The following is a 19,997-nucleotide window of genomic DNA, read 5'->3' as shown; positions in this document are numbered from 1 at the left end:
CTGACTGAAATACTTGCTCAGCATAAGGTCTCACCAGCCACTTAGCTCAACAACTTTGAACAGTTTGCAGAACATGAATTCCTTATTTTGGAAAATATTAGGAAAGGCTGCCAAATGCTAAAGCTATAAGATGACTCACATGTCAAGGGCTTTTCCTTCCTTTTGTTCCTTTTCTGCTACTCAGAGTCTGTGACTTTACTTTGCCATATAATTTATAGCCTCCTGAGGAAGAATATTATAAGGAGCATAAATTAAGGAAGGATAAGTATTATTCTAGCACCTCATATATTTATCTTTTAAATACAACTAAATTATCAGATGCCATTCTCCTGAAAAAAATTTACCTTTTTAATATCAATCAAGCTTAAGGCTGCAATCCTACTTAATGAGAAGTGGTGCTTCCTTCTGAGCAGAGAAGCAGAGGACCGCACTGTTTAATACGCTGCACAGATGGAAACGAGGCAATGTCATTTTCTACAGGGCAAAAAACTTTTAGATTATACAAGCATTGCACATATTTAGGAATATCATTAATTAGTTGCACAGTCTTACAGACCAGACAATTAAGTAAACAAGCAAAAATGAGTCATTTTTTTTTTACTGATTTTTACTAGGCTTTTTTTTTTAAGTAAAAAAGTAGGGTTTTTTTTAAGTAATTTTTTTTTACTGATTTTTACTAGGGTTTCCAAAGTGATTCTAACTCTGTGGAAATACAGAGGATGTGTATCTTCTCAAATTTTTATCTCTGCACAAATGTAAGATCACAGACTCTAAATGAAGTCATAATAACTATGATTTGTACATATTGTTACCTATTGTAGGTAGCATGCCTGGAGGAATGTTGATAAAAAACTGTTGCTTTTACAGCCATTTAAACACCTAGACTCAGATGCTGCGGTATGCCATCATTTTATGTATGCTTGTTAATTATCAACTGTAACACTAATATATACTATTAAAGTATGTATTAAAGAACTCTGGCACATATTCATAAAATATTTTGATTTAAATATTACACAAAAATATACAAACATGTGCATCATACATATACTGTTGTATCTTATGTTTCATGTTCTGAACTGCAAGGTCACTGTATTATTACAGGGATCACTGATCTTTTGGCACATTTAGACTCTTCAGGAAATTTTTTGGTGCTTTGGCACTGTGGCTGCTGAGGAAGCCTGTCCCTTAACAAAATGGCTAACATAGTGACATCATACTTACTTACCAGTGATCAGGATCCCTAACTATCTGCAGTTTATTAAAATAACTTAATTTTCCTCAGTAGAGTATCTGACCTTTTTATTGGAGTGTTCAGCCCCACCTAAAGATTTCAAAATGGAAACTAACAGGATATTGTTTAAAAAATGAACATTAGTGGCAAGTTTAAGGACATGACATCTTTACGCAAAGATAAAATCCTCATCTTAGCAAATCAAATGTCTCCCAGAACAGAAATACCAGTACCATAAAATTGAAAGAGACGGACCAATCAAACCTCCAGTGCAGGAAATTTGACAGCCTAGGCCACAAGCTCACAGATATAAATTTTTCTTGCATCTCAAACAATGATTAGCAAGAGGCAAATAAATATATGCTAAAATTTTGCAAGATTTCATTGAAGACTACAAAACTTTCATAAAATGTTGATGAGATTTCATTAATTTTGTCAATGATACATAAAATATTATTTTGTTCATTGCTCTTGTGATTTCAGTGATGCTTTTATTTATTTTTATTGGGATCGGGTGGGCACAAATCTTGGGGTTTAAACAGGTGATCTGGCAGCATGGGCACATTTTAGTAGGTCTTCAGTTACTCTTACCGCTGTTTATTTTCTGCTATGTAGTAGCTAACTACTGATTACTATATCTATATGGACTTTCAGCAGTTTTAGGTTTATTTTATGCAGCTGACTTTAGTTTCATTTGTTTAGACAATGAGATTAACATGTTCTTATGATAGTAACTTTACACTTCCATGGGAAAATGTTTTGTATAGTAGAGTGTACATTCTTCATTAAATAACTTCTTTAGCAATTGTTTCCTGCTTTTCTCTGTTTCTCCTTATTGCTAATTTCTAAAATGGCCACTTTTAAGACATTTCTCAGAGGAGAGAGGACTGAAATTCTATTCTGAAAAAAATAAAAGCCTCACACAGAGACACAGTTTTTTTTAAAGCCCCATCCTTTAGAACAAATGAAAAAGGCCATAGAAATGTTCTCTTTAAAGGTAGAGAAAAGGGTTCTGGGCAATTTCAGAATTTCATGAAATAATATTTATGTAAAAGAGGGTATATATTAGACTGAAATGAGTACGGAATCACTTCTTGCTTTAAAAGTTGAAGTGAGGGCATATGGTAAATATATATTCTTTAAAATAACATGTAATAAATACCATAGCTATTATGAAGTGTGTAAGAAACTTTCTCAGTTACTGGGAAAATAAAAAAGGCTGTATAATATTTTAGAAAACTAAATGGCCCCTAACCATTTTTTATTTCATATAAATAATTAGGCTTTCAAAAGTAATTCTTATATGTCCAGCAATCTTAAATTAAGTTTATAATGGATAACTTTGGAATTTATATAAAATTGATATATTATAGTTTCAATCAATAGAAAATAAAATGTCAGATTATTATATCACTGTTCACTTTATGGCTACTGAAAGAAAAGTGCTATATATAAAATTTATTCCCCGAGAAGTCAACTATACCAAAGTATCTATTTCAGTGATGCTGACACCTGAAATTAAGTCACAAGATTGTTCTAAAAAATCAAAAGTAAAAAAAATCAAAATTAAGATTTAGTAGCAAAATACTGATAAACTGATCAATTATTTCCCTTTAGGATCTCAAACACCCTCTGGGAATATGCTATTTGGTTTAGAAGGAACCTCAAAAACTTCACAGTATTTTCAGCAGATTCATCTATCCATCATATAACATTTGTACACGATCATTTCTAGACTATTCCAACAATATTGTGAGTCTGAACTCTGCCTGGCTTTAATGTACTTATACATTACATAATTGTTGCATATCACTATAAACATGATCTATTGTAACCTTCGGTACTGTACATTAAATGACATTGAAAATTAGATTATTCTTATTATCAGAGAAACAAAAAAGGTACTAAACATCTGTAGGCCTCATAATCAATTACTGTATGCATCTGAGGGCAATAAAAATCAATCAGGAGCCAGTGCATTTAAATCTAGTTTTTTAAGCATGACATTTTCCTCGGAGTTTCCTTCTCTAAATGTCAGCCTTTTCTACTACAGTGATTGATTCCATCCTCAGGGAGAGTCCATGAACATAAGCAGTTTCATCTTCTCCACAGACCATAGATTTTTTAAAAACCCTAAATACAGAAATAACAATGAATGATGTATTTTTCCATTCTTAAAGAAAGGATTTTTGCATTAATTTTAATAATAATTTTATTAAACATTACAGATAAAAATTAATACAAACTAAAAAAATAAGAGTAAAAAAAATAGAAAGTGCAGAAAAGAAAAAATAGAAAGAAAAATAGAAAAGAAAGAAAAAATAAGAATATAGTAAAGAAAAAGAAAAGAAATATACAAAGAAATGACTTCCCCCTTCATCACAAGTATAAACAATTTTAGTAACTTGTTAGATTTTCATATTAATTTTGAGACACAGAATTTAGGTAGCTAAATTGCATCCTAGATATTTTTGCAGCATTCTATGAATGTTTTCAACTTAGGCAGATCTTGTTTATTGTAATGATTTTTCCTTAAGAGAAGAACCCAGTTATTTAAAATAAAATGTGGATTTCTAAAGTATGATGATAACCCTGTTCATAGGGTTAGAGATAGGGGCTTTATGTCTGCAGCAAATGTGATATATGAAATGAGTATCATCTTGCTCTATTTCTGGGGTTTTTATCTTAATTGTAAAAAAACTTGCCATGGTAGGAATCCCTGTCCACAGTGTATGGGATAAGGGAACCCTAATCTTTTTTTCCTAATCTTCTATCATTCATCTTTAAAGTCTATGTGAGTGCAAGGGAGAGTGTTTTTGTTTCTAACAGACTAAGGGATTAGATACTCTTACTTCTGATCAAGATCTGGACATGTTTTTCTAAAATTAAAAAAGTAAATAAAAATATGAAATAAGACAATAGAGTGTTCACTCTACATATTGTCTGGATTGTCCCTCAGTGGCCATTAAAATGAATAAAGTATATTGTTTTGAATCTGCTTTCAGACATCATTGCACAGAATTAAGAAAAATCTACTTCAAGCCAGCTTCTAAGAACATTTTTAATCAGCCTCCGCCTCTATCGCTGGATCTTGGTAGGCAACATTGTCCAGCCCTGGGTAGCCACTATTTTAATTTCTCATAGTACCTTGAAAGGTCACTACACAATGAGAAATTTAAATAGTGTCTCAAACTCAGTTACCTGACTATTCAGAATGCTAGTTCAGAATTTTTGCAGAAATTCACATTTACAGCCATATGGGGCCTCTTCCTGTTCTCTTTCTGCCATCAATCATTTTGGTTTACAATCACTAGAAGCTTAGAAGAAACAGTTAATTGTTCTTTATCAAATCTTATAAGGCAAATGATGGGGCAAACATAACGGGAAAAAAAGTTTCATTAAAATTAGCATTTGGATTGTTAATTTTGCTAATGCTGTTTAATACTGTTGTGCTATTACTGGTAAAAGCAGCATGATTTAGAATTAAAACAGAAAGTTCCTGCTATGTGCCCATAAGTTTGCCTGGTCTAGAAATCTACACAGATTTTTGTAGCTACTAAATTGAGGTACAATTCTTTATTGTGGAATAATTTTTAACTGCAATGTCAACACATATTACAATGTGTAACAGGATAGTCATTCCTGCCCTAGACAAAACATTCTTTTTCTCCTAAGTGCATTATCAACATAATGGAAAAAGAAAGGCTTCAAGTGTAAATTTTGAAAAATCTGAGTATCAGTTTTAAACCTTTAGTCAGAGGTCACTAAAAGATGATCTTTAAGTTGTGTCATCTCATTCCAAATGTACAAGTGTCCTTTAGAGCTAACTTCTTGAAGCAAGTGACCTTTAGGGCTACAGCCGTGGAATTTGTAATAGTAATTCCTTTAGACAGCTGATTATAGAAATAAATAGCCTAAATCTGACCTGTCATATAACCCTAAAAGGTTAATCATCTAAGAATATATAAATATTGCATTAATGTTCCATGTATGTCAGGAAAGTGACCCATAATGTAGAGAAATGGAAGTCTTCAGAGGTCAGCAGATCTCTTCGATTTTTTTTAAAAGAAAAATATTGATGGTGTCAAGTACACTGCTCCCAAGATCATTAAAATCACCATCAGTTAGTAGCATTTAACTTAATCCTACCTGTTCAACAGTTTGTGGGTAGAATTGTTTATAATACTTCAATAATTTTCAAAAGAAACCAAAGACACCACCATTTATAAAAGAAATTAAAAATAAAATAAATGGATCATCAAACAAATCAACCCGGAGTGCTTACCCAGAGTGGTCAAATTACCCTATTTTGGACATTATGTGAAGACTAGCTCTCTGGAAAAGGTTCTAATGCTGGTAGAAGTAGAAGGACAGAAAACAAATGGATCACCAGCAGCAAAGTGGATGGACTCAGTTACAGTGGTGATGAGTGCACTATTGGAAGATCTGAGTGATCAGGTTAGGGATAGATCATCATGGAGAAAATCTATCTGTGTGGTCACTAGGAGTTGAAAATGACTTGATGGCACATAATCAAAAATAAAACTACTAAATGACAACTGTCAAAGTAGAACATATCATCGATATCGTAAGTAATCTAATGCAAACAGTCAAATAACAGAATGTGAGGCAAGTAATATCCTTTAAATTTCCAAAACAGCTACTTCTGTGAAGGTCAGATATATTATTTGCATACTACTGTCATTTTTAAAAAAATAATTATGGTTTGTTACATTTTGGATTGATAGGCTATGGCAGTGTTTCCCAACCTTAGCAACATGGCTGGCTGGGAAATTCTGGGAGTTGAAGTCCATATATCTTAAAATTGCCAAGGTTGAGAAACACTGGACTATGGTAACATCTACACTTGTATTAAAACTAATCAACTTGATCTTGCCATTTTGAAATTCATTATAGACCAACTACAGTTAATGGGAGGATTTTTATGTCACAGTGAGGCAGAATTTCTCAAAATGCCAAGAACAAACTATGGTTTCTCACTCTAGCCTATTAGGAAGGAGTAAACTATGGATCTTGGAAGGAAGTTCTATGGTGTGTTTCAGTTGTTATAATTTAAGAAAAGCTTTAAACATTTTTTTTTTACCCAGGCCTTTTAGTTTTTCATATTGCTGCCTTTTAATTATTTGTTTGTAAGTCACCAAGAGCCACAAAATTGTAGGGGAATAATTAGTATTAATTTCCAAATAAAATTAATTTTATATTGATAATACAGGATCTTAATTTTTTTTAGTATTAAGTTTCTTTTTCTTCCTGTATGTCTGATTTATTTCAATCACTATAATGAAGTAGGTTTTTTTATTGTATAATCATTGAGGTACTTTATTGATGTTGTAGTTGTTATATTTTACCATTAAAAAAAATTAAAAATTCAAATAAGCACATGAGTAAAAAGGAAAACCCTTGATTCAAAAATCCAAATCAGCATACTTAAGAAAGGAAGCCCTTGCTTCATGTCCAATCTTATCTTAAGTGGCCTTGAAATAGCCATTCTGTTTTCTGTTTATAATGTGCAATTATTTAGTTATTATACTACACACACACACAGACATGCATTTTAAAATATCACAAGGGCACAGAATAATTATTGCTTTAAGCCCAACAGTGAACACTTTTCCCAGTGAGCCTTTCTCTCTCTTTTAACTTTCTCTGTTTTAAGTTTCAGAGAAAATCTACCCAGTCCTTCCAAAAGTCATGCTTGAAAAATGATAAAACATAATGAAAAAAATAGTTAACATCAAGCAGATAGATTTTAATCGCCAAACTAACTGGCATTAACCTTTTTGAAAATGCACAATGCTTTGCACAGTTCCATTATCAGCAATCTAAAGATTTTTCAAATGTTTGAACTCAACTTTGTCCATAGTTTATTGTCAAGAAATATTTCTCAAGCTTTATCAATAGCCTGGTGTTGTAACCCAGGTTCTTTTCCTTATGAACTTCTGTAAACAAGTTATTTTGTAAAACTCAGTAGCCTGACTAGTACACCTATTTAAAGGAACAGAAAACTTCTTTTTTAGGCCCTCCCATATAATTTGATAAATGAAATCTGTTGTACTGTTATACATTCTTTTTGAATTCATCTATATCTGAACACTGGAAACTCTTAATGCATATAAATGTTTAGAAAAGATGGATTTCAGGTGAAAATGTTATTAACAGGTATCAAAACTGATCTATTCTATTTATTATGTCAGCTGTTTTATGTTGTCATATTTCCATGATTGAACTCTGATTCTTAAAGAATAACTCAAACCAATAATTATCATATCATTTTAAAAGACGGTACAGTATTTTCCCATATAAGCAAAACACGTACAGAAAAACCAAACTGTAATTTCACACCATTCATCATTTACAACATAATACAGCACAGGGAGGTCAAGAAAATCAAGATGGCATCCATGGCTATGCCAATGAAGTTCCACTCATTTTCACATGTACCACACACACACAATGTGTGCAAAAAAAGGGTTGGGACTTTGATCACACAGCCAGAGCCATCATCTTGATTTTTTTTTTTTTTACTCCCCCTGCAGATACCTTGTACAACACCTAAACATTTTTAGTGAATTATTTTGCACCATGCAGGTCCGTCTAATTTAATGACCAAACAAGTAGCAAAAGATAGGGAAACAGAGAACATTTGTTTCTCAAAAATACTGTTCTCTCCAAAGAACAAAGTATGGCTTGATGCTTTCAAATCAAAGTAATTGCTAGAGATGCTGTATAACTTCTATGGCAAGAATTACAGTACATTAGGGAGCTTTTTCAGTAAGCAGTTCATCACAGAGTAAACTCAATAAAATGTTTTCTACTTGGATTAACTGACCCAGTTTTTCCAGACTCTTGAATGGGAAACAAAAGATGAAACTTGTATATTATATGGATCTGAAAGGAAAGGCCTGGGTGTTCCAGCTCACTGAAGACAGGCCTCTGTCCCTCTGTCTGGTTTCAACAAATGGCCTCTCATTAGACTAGTGCGGTGGCCCTTGAGAAGGCCCAAGCTTGCTAAAATTTGCATTACAAATGATTGTGCACAGTTTGTATAAACTGACGTAGCTGGGATTTCATACTCCCACAGAAAAAGAACCTATGGCTGGTCTTGCAGTTTCAGGACAAAATAGTTGTGCTTTCCTGCCACTCAGAACTGGATAGTACCACATTTTTCATCAGGGAAGTCCAGCCCTCCAAAAATAGCTTGGGTACACAAGATGGCAGTTCTTTAAATTACAGCTAAGAGACTGGAATTAGACTATGGATTTCTTTCAATTCCTGGAAGGACCTTCACCCTAGCAATTTTTACTTCACATAAAAAAAAAAAAAATCAAAAGACTTATGTCTGCAGTGAGGAAACTCTTCAGATGCTGATGAGACACAACTCCCAGCAGACCCAATCAACATGGTCAGTAGTAAGAGGTACTGGGAACTGTAGTTCAGCAACATCTGAAGGGTTCTGCACTATCATTTTGAAATGTAATAGTTTTTTTTTTAGTTATTCAATATATATAGAAATAACAGTGTTATGCCATAGTTTAACTTATCAGAATTATTTTACTCACATTCTTTTTTAAAATTATTTCAAATTCTTTGCATTATGTTTATGAAGAATTTAGTGCATTTTTATGAAGTTTTATGAAAAGTAAAACAAATATTCTTACCCATTCCCATATGCCAAATTCAAAAGCTCCAACAGACATGTTATGATGAGAAGTTTGGTAGGAAAAATAGTTGGCAACACTAATTCAGCACCAAAAATCTGGTTGAATATACAGGGATAAAAACGCACCTTTTAGAGTTCTGCATGGATTATTGCTTTCTTCCACATTTGAAAGGTTTAAGTAAGCGTCAAATTCTTTCTGCCCAGTTTACAAAGAAACCTGTAATTTTTGATATATCTTCCTGAACCTAACAAAATGCTCACACATCACCTAGAGGGCTTTTGCACCACCTAATCAGAGTTTTCTCTAAGGGGAGACATTGCATTTTAATGTAAATTATGCTAATTGTTTCTAAATCTGCAACTACATGTATACAATACCAGATCGAAAATCTATGCAAAATCTATGCCCTCTTTGTAAAATGTCCACCCAAATTGCAATTTTGACAAGTAGCAGAAAAAGGACTATACTAGGACTGAATCAAGAAATGATTCTAAGAAAAATGGGCAGTGAAGAACCAAACATTTTAATCAATTTATTGAGTTCTTTAAAATCTTGATATTAGATGCTATTTAGACATACTATAAGATTTTTATGAAGTGGACAAATGTTTTGTAATCATAACATTATGTGCTTGAAAATGTTATTCTATCCATATCAGGAAGCAAACTAACATGATTTTTACACCCCAAATTAACGTGAAGATTGGGACATAATTATTTTCTGGTTCTCCAAAAGCTACAAAGCAAAGATGCATATAAAAAGATATATTTATAGAAAACATACATAAAATGTGTATATAAAATGTGCCTCAGGTATTGTTCAACTCTTAAAAATGATCCAGATTTTGCTTTATGTTTCATAGTGATACAATCATATGTATGCTTACTTAAAAGTAAGTCAAACAAAGCTTTATGGAATATATGCCCAAGTAAATGTGCCAAGATTACAATCTCATATTTTGTCACTAGAACAAGGTTTAAGGAACAAACAAATATATATATATATATATATATATATTTTGGTGGTGGAGAAAAGTAAGATACATTTAAAAATTATTCTACAGGCAAGAGACAAAAAAGGATTTAAAGACATAAGATGTACATAAAAGTATTTTAACTTTTGTCCCTTTGCTTACAGCTAATGCAATCTCACTTGATTTGTACTTTCCAAAACAATACACAAGGTACACATAATTATCTTATGATATTTACACTTTTCAAATGGTGTGACAGATAAAAATGCATATGCAATGTCACATATTTACAAGAAAAGAACAATTGTTCAACTTTTCGTTTGAGAGGGAATTTTTCAGTGAAAGTACCTAGTTGTAAATTGGTCAGTGTTAAACGTTTTGGTTCTTCTTATGTTATTTGCAGAAATACTATATCTGCAGTGTTGGTTTTCTACTGCTGTTGACTTATTTTGACTTTGTATTTTGCACTTTTATGGGGTTCACATTTTTATTACAAACTGCCCAGATACCCCTGAGTATTTGAAATATGCAAAAATATATAAATGTAAACATACATACAAAGGAATACATGTGCAAGACAAACCAATATGTGGAGCTGTATCGCTCCACATACTTGCTATACTCAACTGTTTCTCTGATTAGAGCAAATATCAAATGTGCCTTAGGTCTTCTTTGCTTGGACATTACACAGTGATGGACTGAATCAAGCCCAAATTGCACTGACTGTGTTTTAATTAAGACTTTAAGGCTTTAAAAGTTAATTAAATGAGTATCTTAACTAAAGCATTTCCACTGCTTCACTTCCGGTTATTTAATTCATTTATTACATATAGTTGCTTGTAAAACTAAGAACTACATATCCATTTCTATTTTAAAAAATGGAGCACTTGAAAGGAAACTTGTTCAAATGAGATGTAAAATAAAACAGTTCAAAGAGAGTGAAGACACTCCAGTCAGATGTTATTTTTAGCCCTGAGCCATAAAGTGAACATTCTGTCATATGGCCAAGAAGAGCAATAACGTGTTACAAAGCCTCATTGTGAGCTGGTTCACCAAAATCATAGCTTTCAGTATTTTTTTTTTTTTTGGTAAAGATGTGTGACATCCGTATGAGATTCTGATGGGCAAGAATATCTAAGTGTTTCCTCCTATTTTTCAGCCACGTATTAATTCTGAGTTCTAATGCCCTATAAATCCCTGGTTTATCCAAATCTCATGAGAACCATCATAGATTTTGGTTTCATTTATCTGATTACTCCAGCAGTTTTGGAAGTCTTTCATGTATCATAGATTTCCAAATGCAGGAGGAGTTTTCTGCAGAAATGTATTTGTAAGGATATTTTTACTGAGTTCTCCAGAACTGTAGACTACAGCAACCATTATTTGAATAAGAAGCTGCCTTACACTGAGTCACAATGTAGTTCAGCTCAATAATATTCTACATTAATGCTATCCCAGCATCAGCCTTGCGATGTCTCAAATGTTTTTTCCCGCTGTAAAAAAAGCTTGTTTTTCTATCCTTTCTTGAAGTGCTTGAGAATTTATTTCAAATTTCTCTTGATGTTTTTGAATGTACTTTGTTTTAAAATAATATTTATTTTAAAAGGAAAAGAAGAGAGGGAGAGGAAAAAAAGAAACATAAAAATGACAGAATATGGATATTACATGTAAAAGTTTGCAGGATAATGTAAGATAAAATTAAAAATAAGTGGATCCATTGGAAGAAACATCTCTCTTTTATCCTTATATATAGACAGGTTCACCACAATTGAACACTTCAGCACTTTCAAAACTGTTATATTTAATATATAATCTAAAATCAAATTTTAGATTAGCTAAGAGATTTATCTAAATTGAGCTTTATTTCTGAATATGTTTCTGCTATTGTTGTTTTCCATAACACACCTTTCCATTGTTCTGAAGTCACTTAGCTGACCAAAATGAAATAGCCAACAGAAGGAGCGCTCTCATGATATCAGAAATGATCTCATTTGGATTTCAACACTGAATAGGGGTTGGACCTGATGGCCTGATTGCCTTTTTCTAGCATTCTGGTTCTGTCATTTGCTGAATCCAAAAAGGAATTCAGTGAGGACTTCTTCAGGAACCTGGTGAGCATAATATGGATTCTAGGTATTTGAGGGACATATATTACAATTAAAATGGCTGTATAGAACCAAAGAACAAAATGAGGTCAGTGCCATAAACTAAGATATCAAATTGGACTTCAGACTGCCTACCTCTTTTCTGTATATCTACTAGCTTTCACTTGTTTTGGTTAATTTCTGATTTTATCTGCATACAATGATGTGAACATTTTATATCAAATTACTTGGTTATTCCTGATTCAACAACAGCTTTAGAGAAAGAATTTTTGTTAGCAGAGCATTGATCCATTTGACGTGATCCTGATAATTATCACTTGGATAAGTGTCAGCATCTGCTCAACCTTGGCTGATCTCAAGGAACTAAGCTAAACTAATCTATGGTAAACCATTTCCATATTGTTGGCAAGAAAGCTACACTGATGTCTCTGTGAAGTTGAGCTCAACTCCAGGGAAGACGTTTTTACTGATAATCATCAGAAAAGGATAACATCAGCAGATGTAAGATACATATCACTGTAAAGAAAGGAATGAAAGGTTGATCTATCCAAAACAAACTTGGGCAAGCAGCATACAAGTTGGCAGAAAACCTGGCAAAATGGAGACTGTAGCAAAGTAGCAGTGAAAGATTTGTCACCAGTATAGTGTATGGTATACAGTATAGTGGAAAGCTCTGCACCATACTTATAAATGAGAGAATAAATATATTCCATCTGAAGACAGGGAATCAATCTACATGTAAGCTTACTACTTGCAACTCCCTTATGCTGCTCTGTCACACAAGGAAACACGCACACATATCTATACTAGGAGGCATCAGAGATAGTCCAGTTTCTGCTAAAAACTTCTTATGCAATGTTAGTATTTTTGCTACAATGAATTTCATACTGTGTTTGCTGTGAAAATTGATAACACGGCTATTCCACACCTAAACAGGAACTGTTTATTATTATTATTCCACACCTAAACAGGAACTATTCCTGCCCTTTTCAGGAACTTCAGCACTTTCTGTATAGAAAAAATGTTCTATACAGTAGTCATTCAAAATTCAGAATAGTCCTCTTCTTGATTCTACTGAAAGGCTCATCTGTTTTCCCATGTTTCCTTCACTGACAGCTATCCAGCAGTCAAATGCCACCTGGAAAAGTATGGAACCCTTTTTGCCATCCACAGGGGAGCAAGGCTCTCTCAGATACCACTCTGCAAATTGACTGGCAGACATCTGCAAAGATGCCCCCATGCAGGTATGACCTGGTAGCATCCTGTTTATTACAGAAGGGAGCAATCTACTGCCCCCTAGATATACCAGACTACAGCTTTCATAATCCCTGACCACTGGCCAGGGATTGACACTGATGAGAGTTTATCCAAAATATCTAAAAGGAATCATATTGCCCAACCCTAGTTAATTTCTAGTGGATGCAGCAGTTTGTATATGAGGAACAACACTCATAGTCTTTTCTTCCTTACTTGATTCGATTTTCTAAAATAAAATGGCTTACAGATGATTCCATTGGCTATACAAGTGCTATACATAGCATTAGGAAGCTCATTAGATGAGTTTAGAATTATTGATGCTGTCAGACAATCATCATTATGAAGCATGGATTTAATCCTGTTATTAGTAATGCACTCTAAATCACTGCTCTAAAGTTTTAAATACTTTAAGTAGAAAGGCAGAGCAAAACTGAGAAAAGGGATCAAAGGAGGAAGATCATAAACAGCACTACATATAGTGTAGCGGTGTTTAATCTCAGGAAAGTCAATAAGGAATCCAAATTCAAACTGATCTACATCATGCTATTTAAAGAATCTCCAAGCCATGTCCTGGCGTAGGCACCTTCCAAATGTAATGAATGCCATTCAAATGTGGAGAAAGGCTGATGTAGGGCATGCTTGTCCTTGTCATATAACTAAGCGCTCTTGTGCTGGAAGTTAATTGGATCGTATGGGACAAACGAGAGAAGAAATTGCATTTCTCCTTTAGCCCTTTTTAGGGATGAACTTCTACATCACCATTCAACAAGTCAGCATGTGGAGTCTTTGTATGTACAGCACAGGAAAAGGATCCTCCTCTGCAAACACTGGTATCAATGAGCAGGCATTTGAGGAAGCACTGAATTTTGCCAGACAGTGATGTCAGAAGCAGGACTGGCATTGTTGATTTTCAATGTACTGAAGCCCTAAACGAGGATTATTATTATACCTTCTTTGCCCTAGAACTCTACACCAAGGAAAGCGCAACCTTTGACTTTTTGGCTCTTGTAAGCAACTATGAAGAGGAATATGCTTTGCCAAAAGTGTGTCTGTGGAGAGGGGGGGAATAACAACATGCAAGCAAGCTTCTTGTGCTTACATGCGAAGGTGCTTGTGGACTGAGGGCTGCTTGGTTGGTTTGGGGTTTTTTCCTCCCCATATATATAGTCCCTATTTAAGTTCAGTCTGGTAGATACTAATCAAAGGTTTTAAAAAAATCTGTGCAGAGAAAGGGGGGAAAAAAAGCAGAACAAAAAAGGCTTCTGGGATAAGTTCAAAGAATGTAACTATTCTCTACAAATCTCAGAATTAATTGCATTTCACTATTCCACAACTTGAAAATAAAACATTAGATAGTAAAATAAATAGCGCTCTGGTTCTTTGCAGCCATAATATGCATTTGCTACTACCTTTAAAATCATACAAGTGGCAGGGACCGAGTCTTGGATTTGCACACAAAGCTGCTTTCTGCTAGAACTTCCTAGGAAAGCAGCATTTAGCTGCAGGGATATGATCGCTTTGCTTTTTTCTAAGACATCCACAGACCCAGCAGTAATAGATACACAGAGAATTTCACACCACTCAAGTTGGGTACTTATTCTTCCTGTGCCCTCTGAGCAGGCATTTGGGTTGCTATTTTAGTTGTCCACTATGATTAATTTTTCCACTGGGTTCTGGCTAAGCTGGGTTGGCTTGTTTTCCTATATGGCCTTCTGAGTACCTTTTTTCTCCATGTCGGTAGCATTTGTGCAGTGAATGACATTTGCGCTCATAACAAATCAGGCACTCCAGGAGCAGAATGCACACACAGACCCACATATGCACATAAGTCTCCAATAAATGCACTTAGCCTAAGAAACATATAGATTAAAAAAAAACAACAGATTAGATGTCAAAGCTTTTCAATCAGGAATAAAGCTGCTTCTAAAGAGGAAGCATCAGCCAATGCAGGCATAATACTACGGGTAATCCTCATTTAGCAACTGCCTCATTTAGTGACTGTTCATAGGTATGACAGTGATGAAAAAGTAACTTTGCCACCAGTCCTCACATTTACAACCTTTGCAGGTCTGTAAAGCAAAGGAAAGCTGAAGTAAAATTGTAAAATCATGATGTTTCACTTAGTGACTGCTTTGCTTAACAACCAAATTGCCAGTCCTAATTGTGATTGCTAAACGAGGACTACCTATATATTTAGCATTACATGCATGAGCTGCAGCAAGCCTTGGGTTCACACAGCTCTTCATTCCCTTTAATAAATTTATGAGGATACAAAGATATTAGGAACATCACTTCCGGTTTTGCTCCCTAGACTATTCCATTTCATCTTCACAGGACAATAAACAGTGGTTAGTAACCCAACAAAGGACAGAAACCTAATTTGCCTATGTCCTTAATCTTGCTTTATCTAGAGTTACCAAAGTTTACCCCCACTTTAAACAGGCATTTGAGTTTTCAGTGTGGAGCCCTAATCTGGCCTGCAGAAAAGCCCCATCTGGCCTGGAACCCATTTAGGGGCCTTAGTGATAAGTCTACATTTTGCCATGTTTTTAGCAAGTATGGTTGCTTATTAGCGATGTAGACTGTTTGGCCTGCCAGTTTTATATTTATTTTCTCTTGAAAAATATATTAAATATAGTAAAAATATATATTTAATATATTTTTCAAGAGAAAATTCGGTAGACATCTCTAGTTTTACTTCTGTGAAAAAGAGTATTTTCATCAGAGCAAGTATGTGACTGGACAATTGCAGTCCTATCTCTGTCTTCTGTTCTGTTTCTTCTGTGATTCCTTTCTGAGTCTCATAGATTTGTCTTCTCAGTTTTCCCCTGTGAAATGGATAATTTGCTATTATAGGTAGAATATAATACTACATGGCTTGGGATTTGGGGCTGAAACTCAAAAAGCCTGGGTTCCCATGGCCAAGAGAACTAATAATACAATTTTACATATTTTCACTTGACCGTAAGTTCTCTTGTGTTCAGTTAAGTTTCTTCCATGGTAAGCACACATAGTATTACAGTAGTAACATTTATAGCCTTGTGTCATATTTCTTATCATAGCCAAATATTACGTTACTCTTATTTCTTACACAGACTATGTTAACTATAATATTATTATTCAGTTTCTTGTCAATTCTTGACATCAAAAAGTTGTCAATAAAATTGACATTCACAACCCAAAATTCTGTTGTGAGATTCTTAAGAACTGAACAACCAGCTTATATGGGGAATGGCTATATTCCTGCTCTAATAAACATTATGGCAGGTGCAAGAAATATCTTATTTCACTCAGGGCATCTTGCTTTTCAGATTCCCTTTGTGGCCAATGCTCGTAAACACAAAATAGAGCTTGTTATGTTTTGCTTTCACATCTAAGCACTGAATTTTAACTGACAAGTTCCACTGTAATTGAAGAAAGACAGATGCCCAAATGAGTCTTCTGGTATAAATCACAGTTTGGCTAGAAATCTTATTTCTTATTGTCAGTGTAGAAAAATATAGGCCTAGAAGTAGGCAGTCAAAAGATAAATTAAAATGCAATTAATTATTTAATGCTCACTATCTGACCCACTGTAAGTAGAGAAAGTCAAGCTTAGGAAGGCTATCAGTAAATTGTGCAAGTATTATTTATTTGATAAATACGAAAAACAAAAGACTCAAAAGCAAAATGTTCTTTAAACTTCTCACCTCTTGCTAACAACTTCTTGCTATGCCATCATTTTCTAGCCAGCCATATATTTCTCGGTATTACTACACTACTAAAACAAATCAATTCTCTCTCCTCATTGTCTCCTTGATGTTCCATGATTCTTTTCTACCATCCACTCAGCTCCAGGATTCCTGGAGACCACTGAATATGCTCGGTCCTCACAAGGCAGTTTTTCTTTTGTTTTAGTGTGTTGAATGTTACAAAGTTTTTTTTCCCCCTATTTCAACATACCTTAGGATTTACTCAGACATATTGACACCTCCCTCTTGTTTTATAGTTGTTTTCTGATTCCACTGTGTTGACATGGGAATGTTGCATTTGCTATAAGAAAGATCCAATTACCAATGTCTGTGTTTTTCTGCACTGCTGCAACTATCAAGTAACTCTAATTCAAGGAGAAAAAATATAGTGGATACATTTTTTATCCTGCAGCAACATCAAAGACCATTTAGGTAACTATGTGAAGACTCACCTCCCGCAAGCTCTTGTTTGGCCATTTCTCCTGTATTTATTTTTAAACCTGTAGGGTTTGTACTCATCCCTTTCTCCTCACTAATCTTTTGCTAACCACCACCCTTTTTTAACATTATCTATCCTCATTTTGCACATATTCTATTATTACCTAAGAGATGCCTTTTAAAGCTTCTTTTCCATTTTTTGTTTATTACCAGTATATTCTTCTTTCACAAATGAAACTAGCTTTTGAATTTTTTTCATCTGTATGTGCTTCTACTCCATCTATTCACTGCTTCATACTTAGTATTTTGTTCTTTAAACTTCTCACCTCTTTCTTTTTGAGGATATTTAAATACTTGAACATAATTCTTTCATAAAAACTGTATGCTAACACTATAAAGGTCCTAGTAACAAGGTGGTGACTAGCAACTGCAGGAATTCGAGCTACTCAAATCCTGTGTAGAAACTTCCAACAAAACATATGCAATAATCTTGTGATAAAAGAGGCATTTGGTGTTTCCACTCCAACATCTGATCTCAACTAGTACAATTAAATAGCTAGATTCCCAAGACTGTCACTATGATCTGAACAGACAGAAAGATAAAGCAAATGATACCATTTCTACAATTAACTTACATTCTTTGGACATTCCCACTTCAAAGCACTTCTGTAGCCTGCAGTACTGGCAGCGATTCCTAGTGACTTTATTAATAACACAGTTCTTATCTCGATGACATGTATAAACCATGTTCTTCTGAATGCTTCTGCGGAAAAAACCCTGCAATCAAGCAGAAAAGAAAAATGAGTGAAGTGAAAATTATTATCCTGCAAATTGTTCTGTGAAATGACAGAAAGAGTCACAACATCATGATGCAATTTGATAACCTTTAAGCTTTTAAAAATATTCAACATTCAACCACAGGAAATACTGTTTGGTTAAAATAAGCAAGAGCATCTAATACCCAAAACAGGCAGCCAGCAAACAAAGGACAATGGCCTAGGAAACATGGTAGAGAAGACCATTTAACTGAATGACATGAAGCAAAACAAAGTCTTCTGGAATAGTTTTGCTATCAAGTCATAAAACAATAAGTGGAGGACAAATGAACGGGTCAAGAGGAAGGGGAAGGTGTATCTAAGGGAGTTGGTAAGATCCTCAAAGAGAAAGAGGTGAGAAACTTCGAGTACAGAAGACCACGTATGAAGCTATGTATGGCCGCAGCAGAAGCAAAGGTAGGAAGATATGGAGAGGTACAGTTAATATACACACTGTGTTGATGTACAGTAGATTTGGTTCAACTTCCTTCTTGCATTCATTACTTCTCAATCCTTTTCTGCATTGTATAGTGTTGCTCACTCCAAAAAGGAATGACATGATAGGTGGGTAACCCTATGATGGTTAGGATTCAGTAATAAATTTGAGTAGTAGTTAAGCTGTTGGACTGGCACTGGAAAAACTCAGGTAAAAGTCCACCTAAAAGCATGGAAGCCTATCAGGTGAGTTTGTGCCAGACATTCTCTTTCAGCCCAGTGTATCTCATAGTGCTGTTGTGGGGAAAATGGGTGGAGGGAATACTAGGTACACCACTTGAGCACCTGAACGAAAGATGGAATAAATCTGACAAGTAAATTTAAAAAATGGATTTCCTTGATTGGCTTAAAAAAAAAACAGACATTGTATCCAGTAAATATTTTCATCATGGAAACCACTAAGAGTATTCTTAACACAGTGGGCATCAATAGAATGAATGAATGAATTAATTAATTAATTAATTAATTTTAAAAAACCAAATGCATACATACATAAAATCAGAGAGTTGGGACTGGTCATTCCCCTGCTCATTAGAGGGATTCAAATTAAAAACAATAAATTGTTTTTTTTAACATATTCAAGGAAGTCTAGCCCTTACCTACTTATCAGTTCAAACATCAAACTGTTCTTATCTTAATATTAAGCAGAATCTGTCACTGCTACTCATAAGTCATGCTCCTGCAGTTATTTGAAGTTTTTACCATATCCTCCATAATCATCTTTTCTGAAGACTAAATAGACCCAACCCTTCACTCTGTCTTCATAGGACTTAACATGCAGCTACACTGAAACTATGATGTAATATAACGGATTAGATTCTGGGACTTATACCATTAACCTGGAACTATGCATTGGTGAAATTAGAAAAAAATACTTGATCGCATTAGAAAATGGATCAATCAGAACACATCACTCAGATGTCAACCAGTATATAAAACATAATGAAGTATACATGGATTCTCAGATTTTTCTTGACTTGGAAAATTATTGGCAAATAGTCTTGTTACTGTAGCACAGTGTAGGAAACATATCTATATATACTGTATAATGCAACCCTTAAGTGAGCCTGTTTCTTCCAGGTGTGGTAAAGGAGATTATCCTGGTGTCAGTTATAAATTAATCAGTTTTTATGTATGGAAAAGATGTGCAAACATTATAAATAGCCCCTTTAATTTAGTCCTGAATAACTACCACTATCTGAATGCAAAATACCAGACAAATTTCAGCTTCTGGAATTGGGCTTTCCAGAAAGCTCCTGAAAGTTGG

General features: G+C 34.2%; 1 protein-coding gene across 5 annotated transcripts in view; it reads right to left on the bottom strand.

Annotated features, from left to right (window-relative positions):
- Positions 1–19,997, bottom strand: part of RARB (retinoic acid receptor beta) — a 100,927-nt gene that overhangs the window by 29,979 nt on the left and 50,951 nt on the right. For all 5 annotated transcript variants that reach the window (XM_007428952.4, XM_088150803.1, XM_025167096.2 and 2 more), the window contains one exon: positions 18,056–18,197. In XM_007428952.4, the coding sequence (XP_007429014.3) occupies positions 18,056–18,197 (142 nt within the window). The remainder of the gene's footprint in view (positions 1–18,055; positions 18,198–19,997) is intronic.

This window comes from Python bivittatus, unplaced genomic scaffold (assembly GCF_059951505.1).
Source record: "Python bivittatus isolate LINGU-HERP-01145 unplaced genomic scaffold, Pbiv_v1 ctg000610_np1212, whole genome shotgun sequence".
Classification (NCBI taxonomy): domain Eukaryota; kingdom Metazoa; phylum Chordata; class Lepidosauria; order Squamata; family Pythonidae; genus Python; species Python bivittatus.
This window is presented reverse-complemented; position numbering and strand designations above follow the sequence as displayed.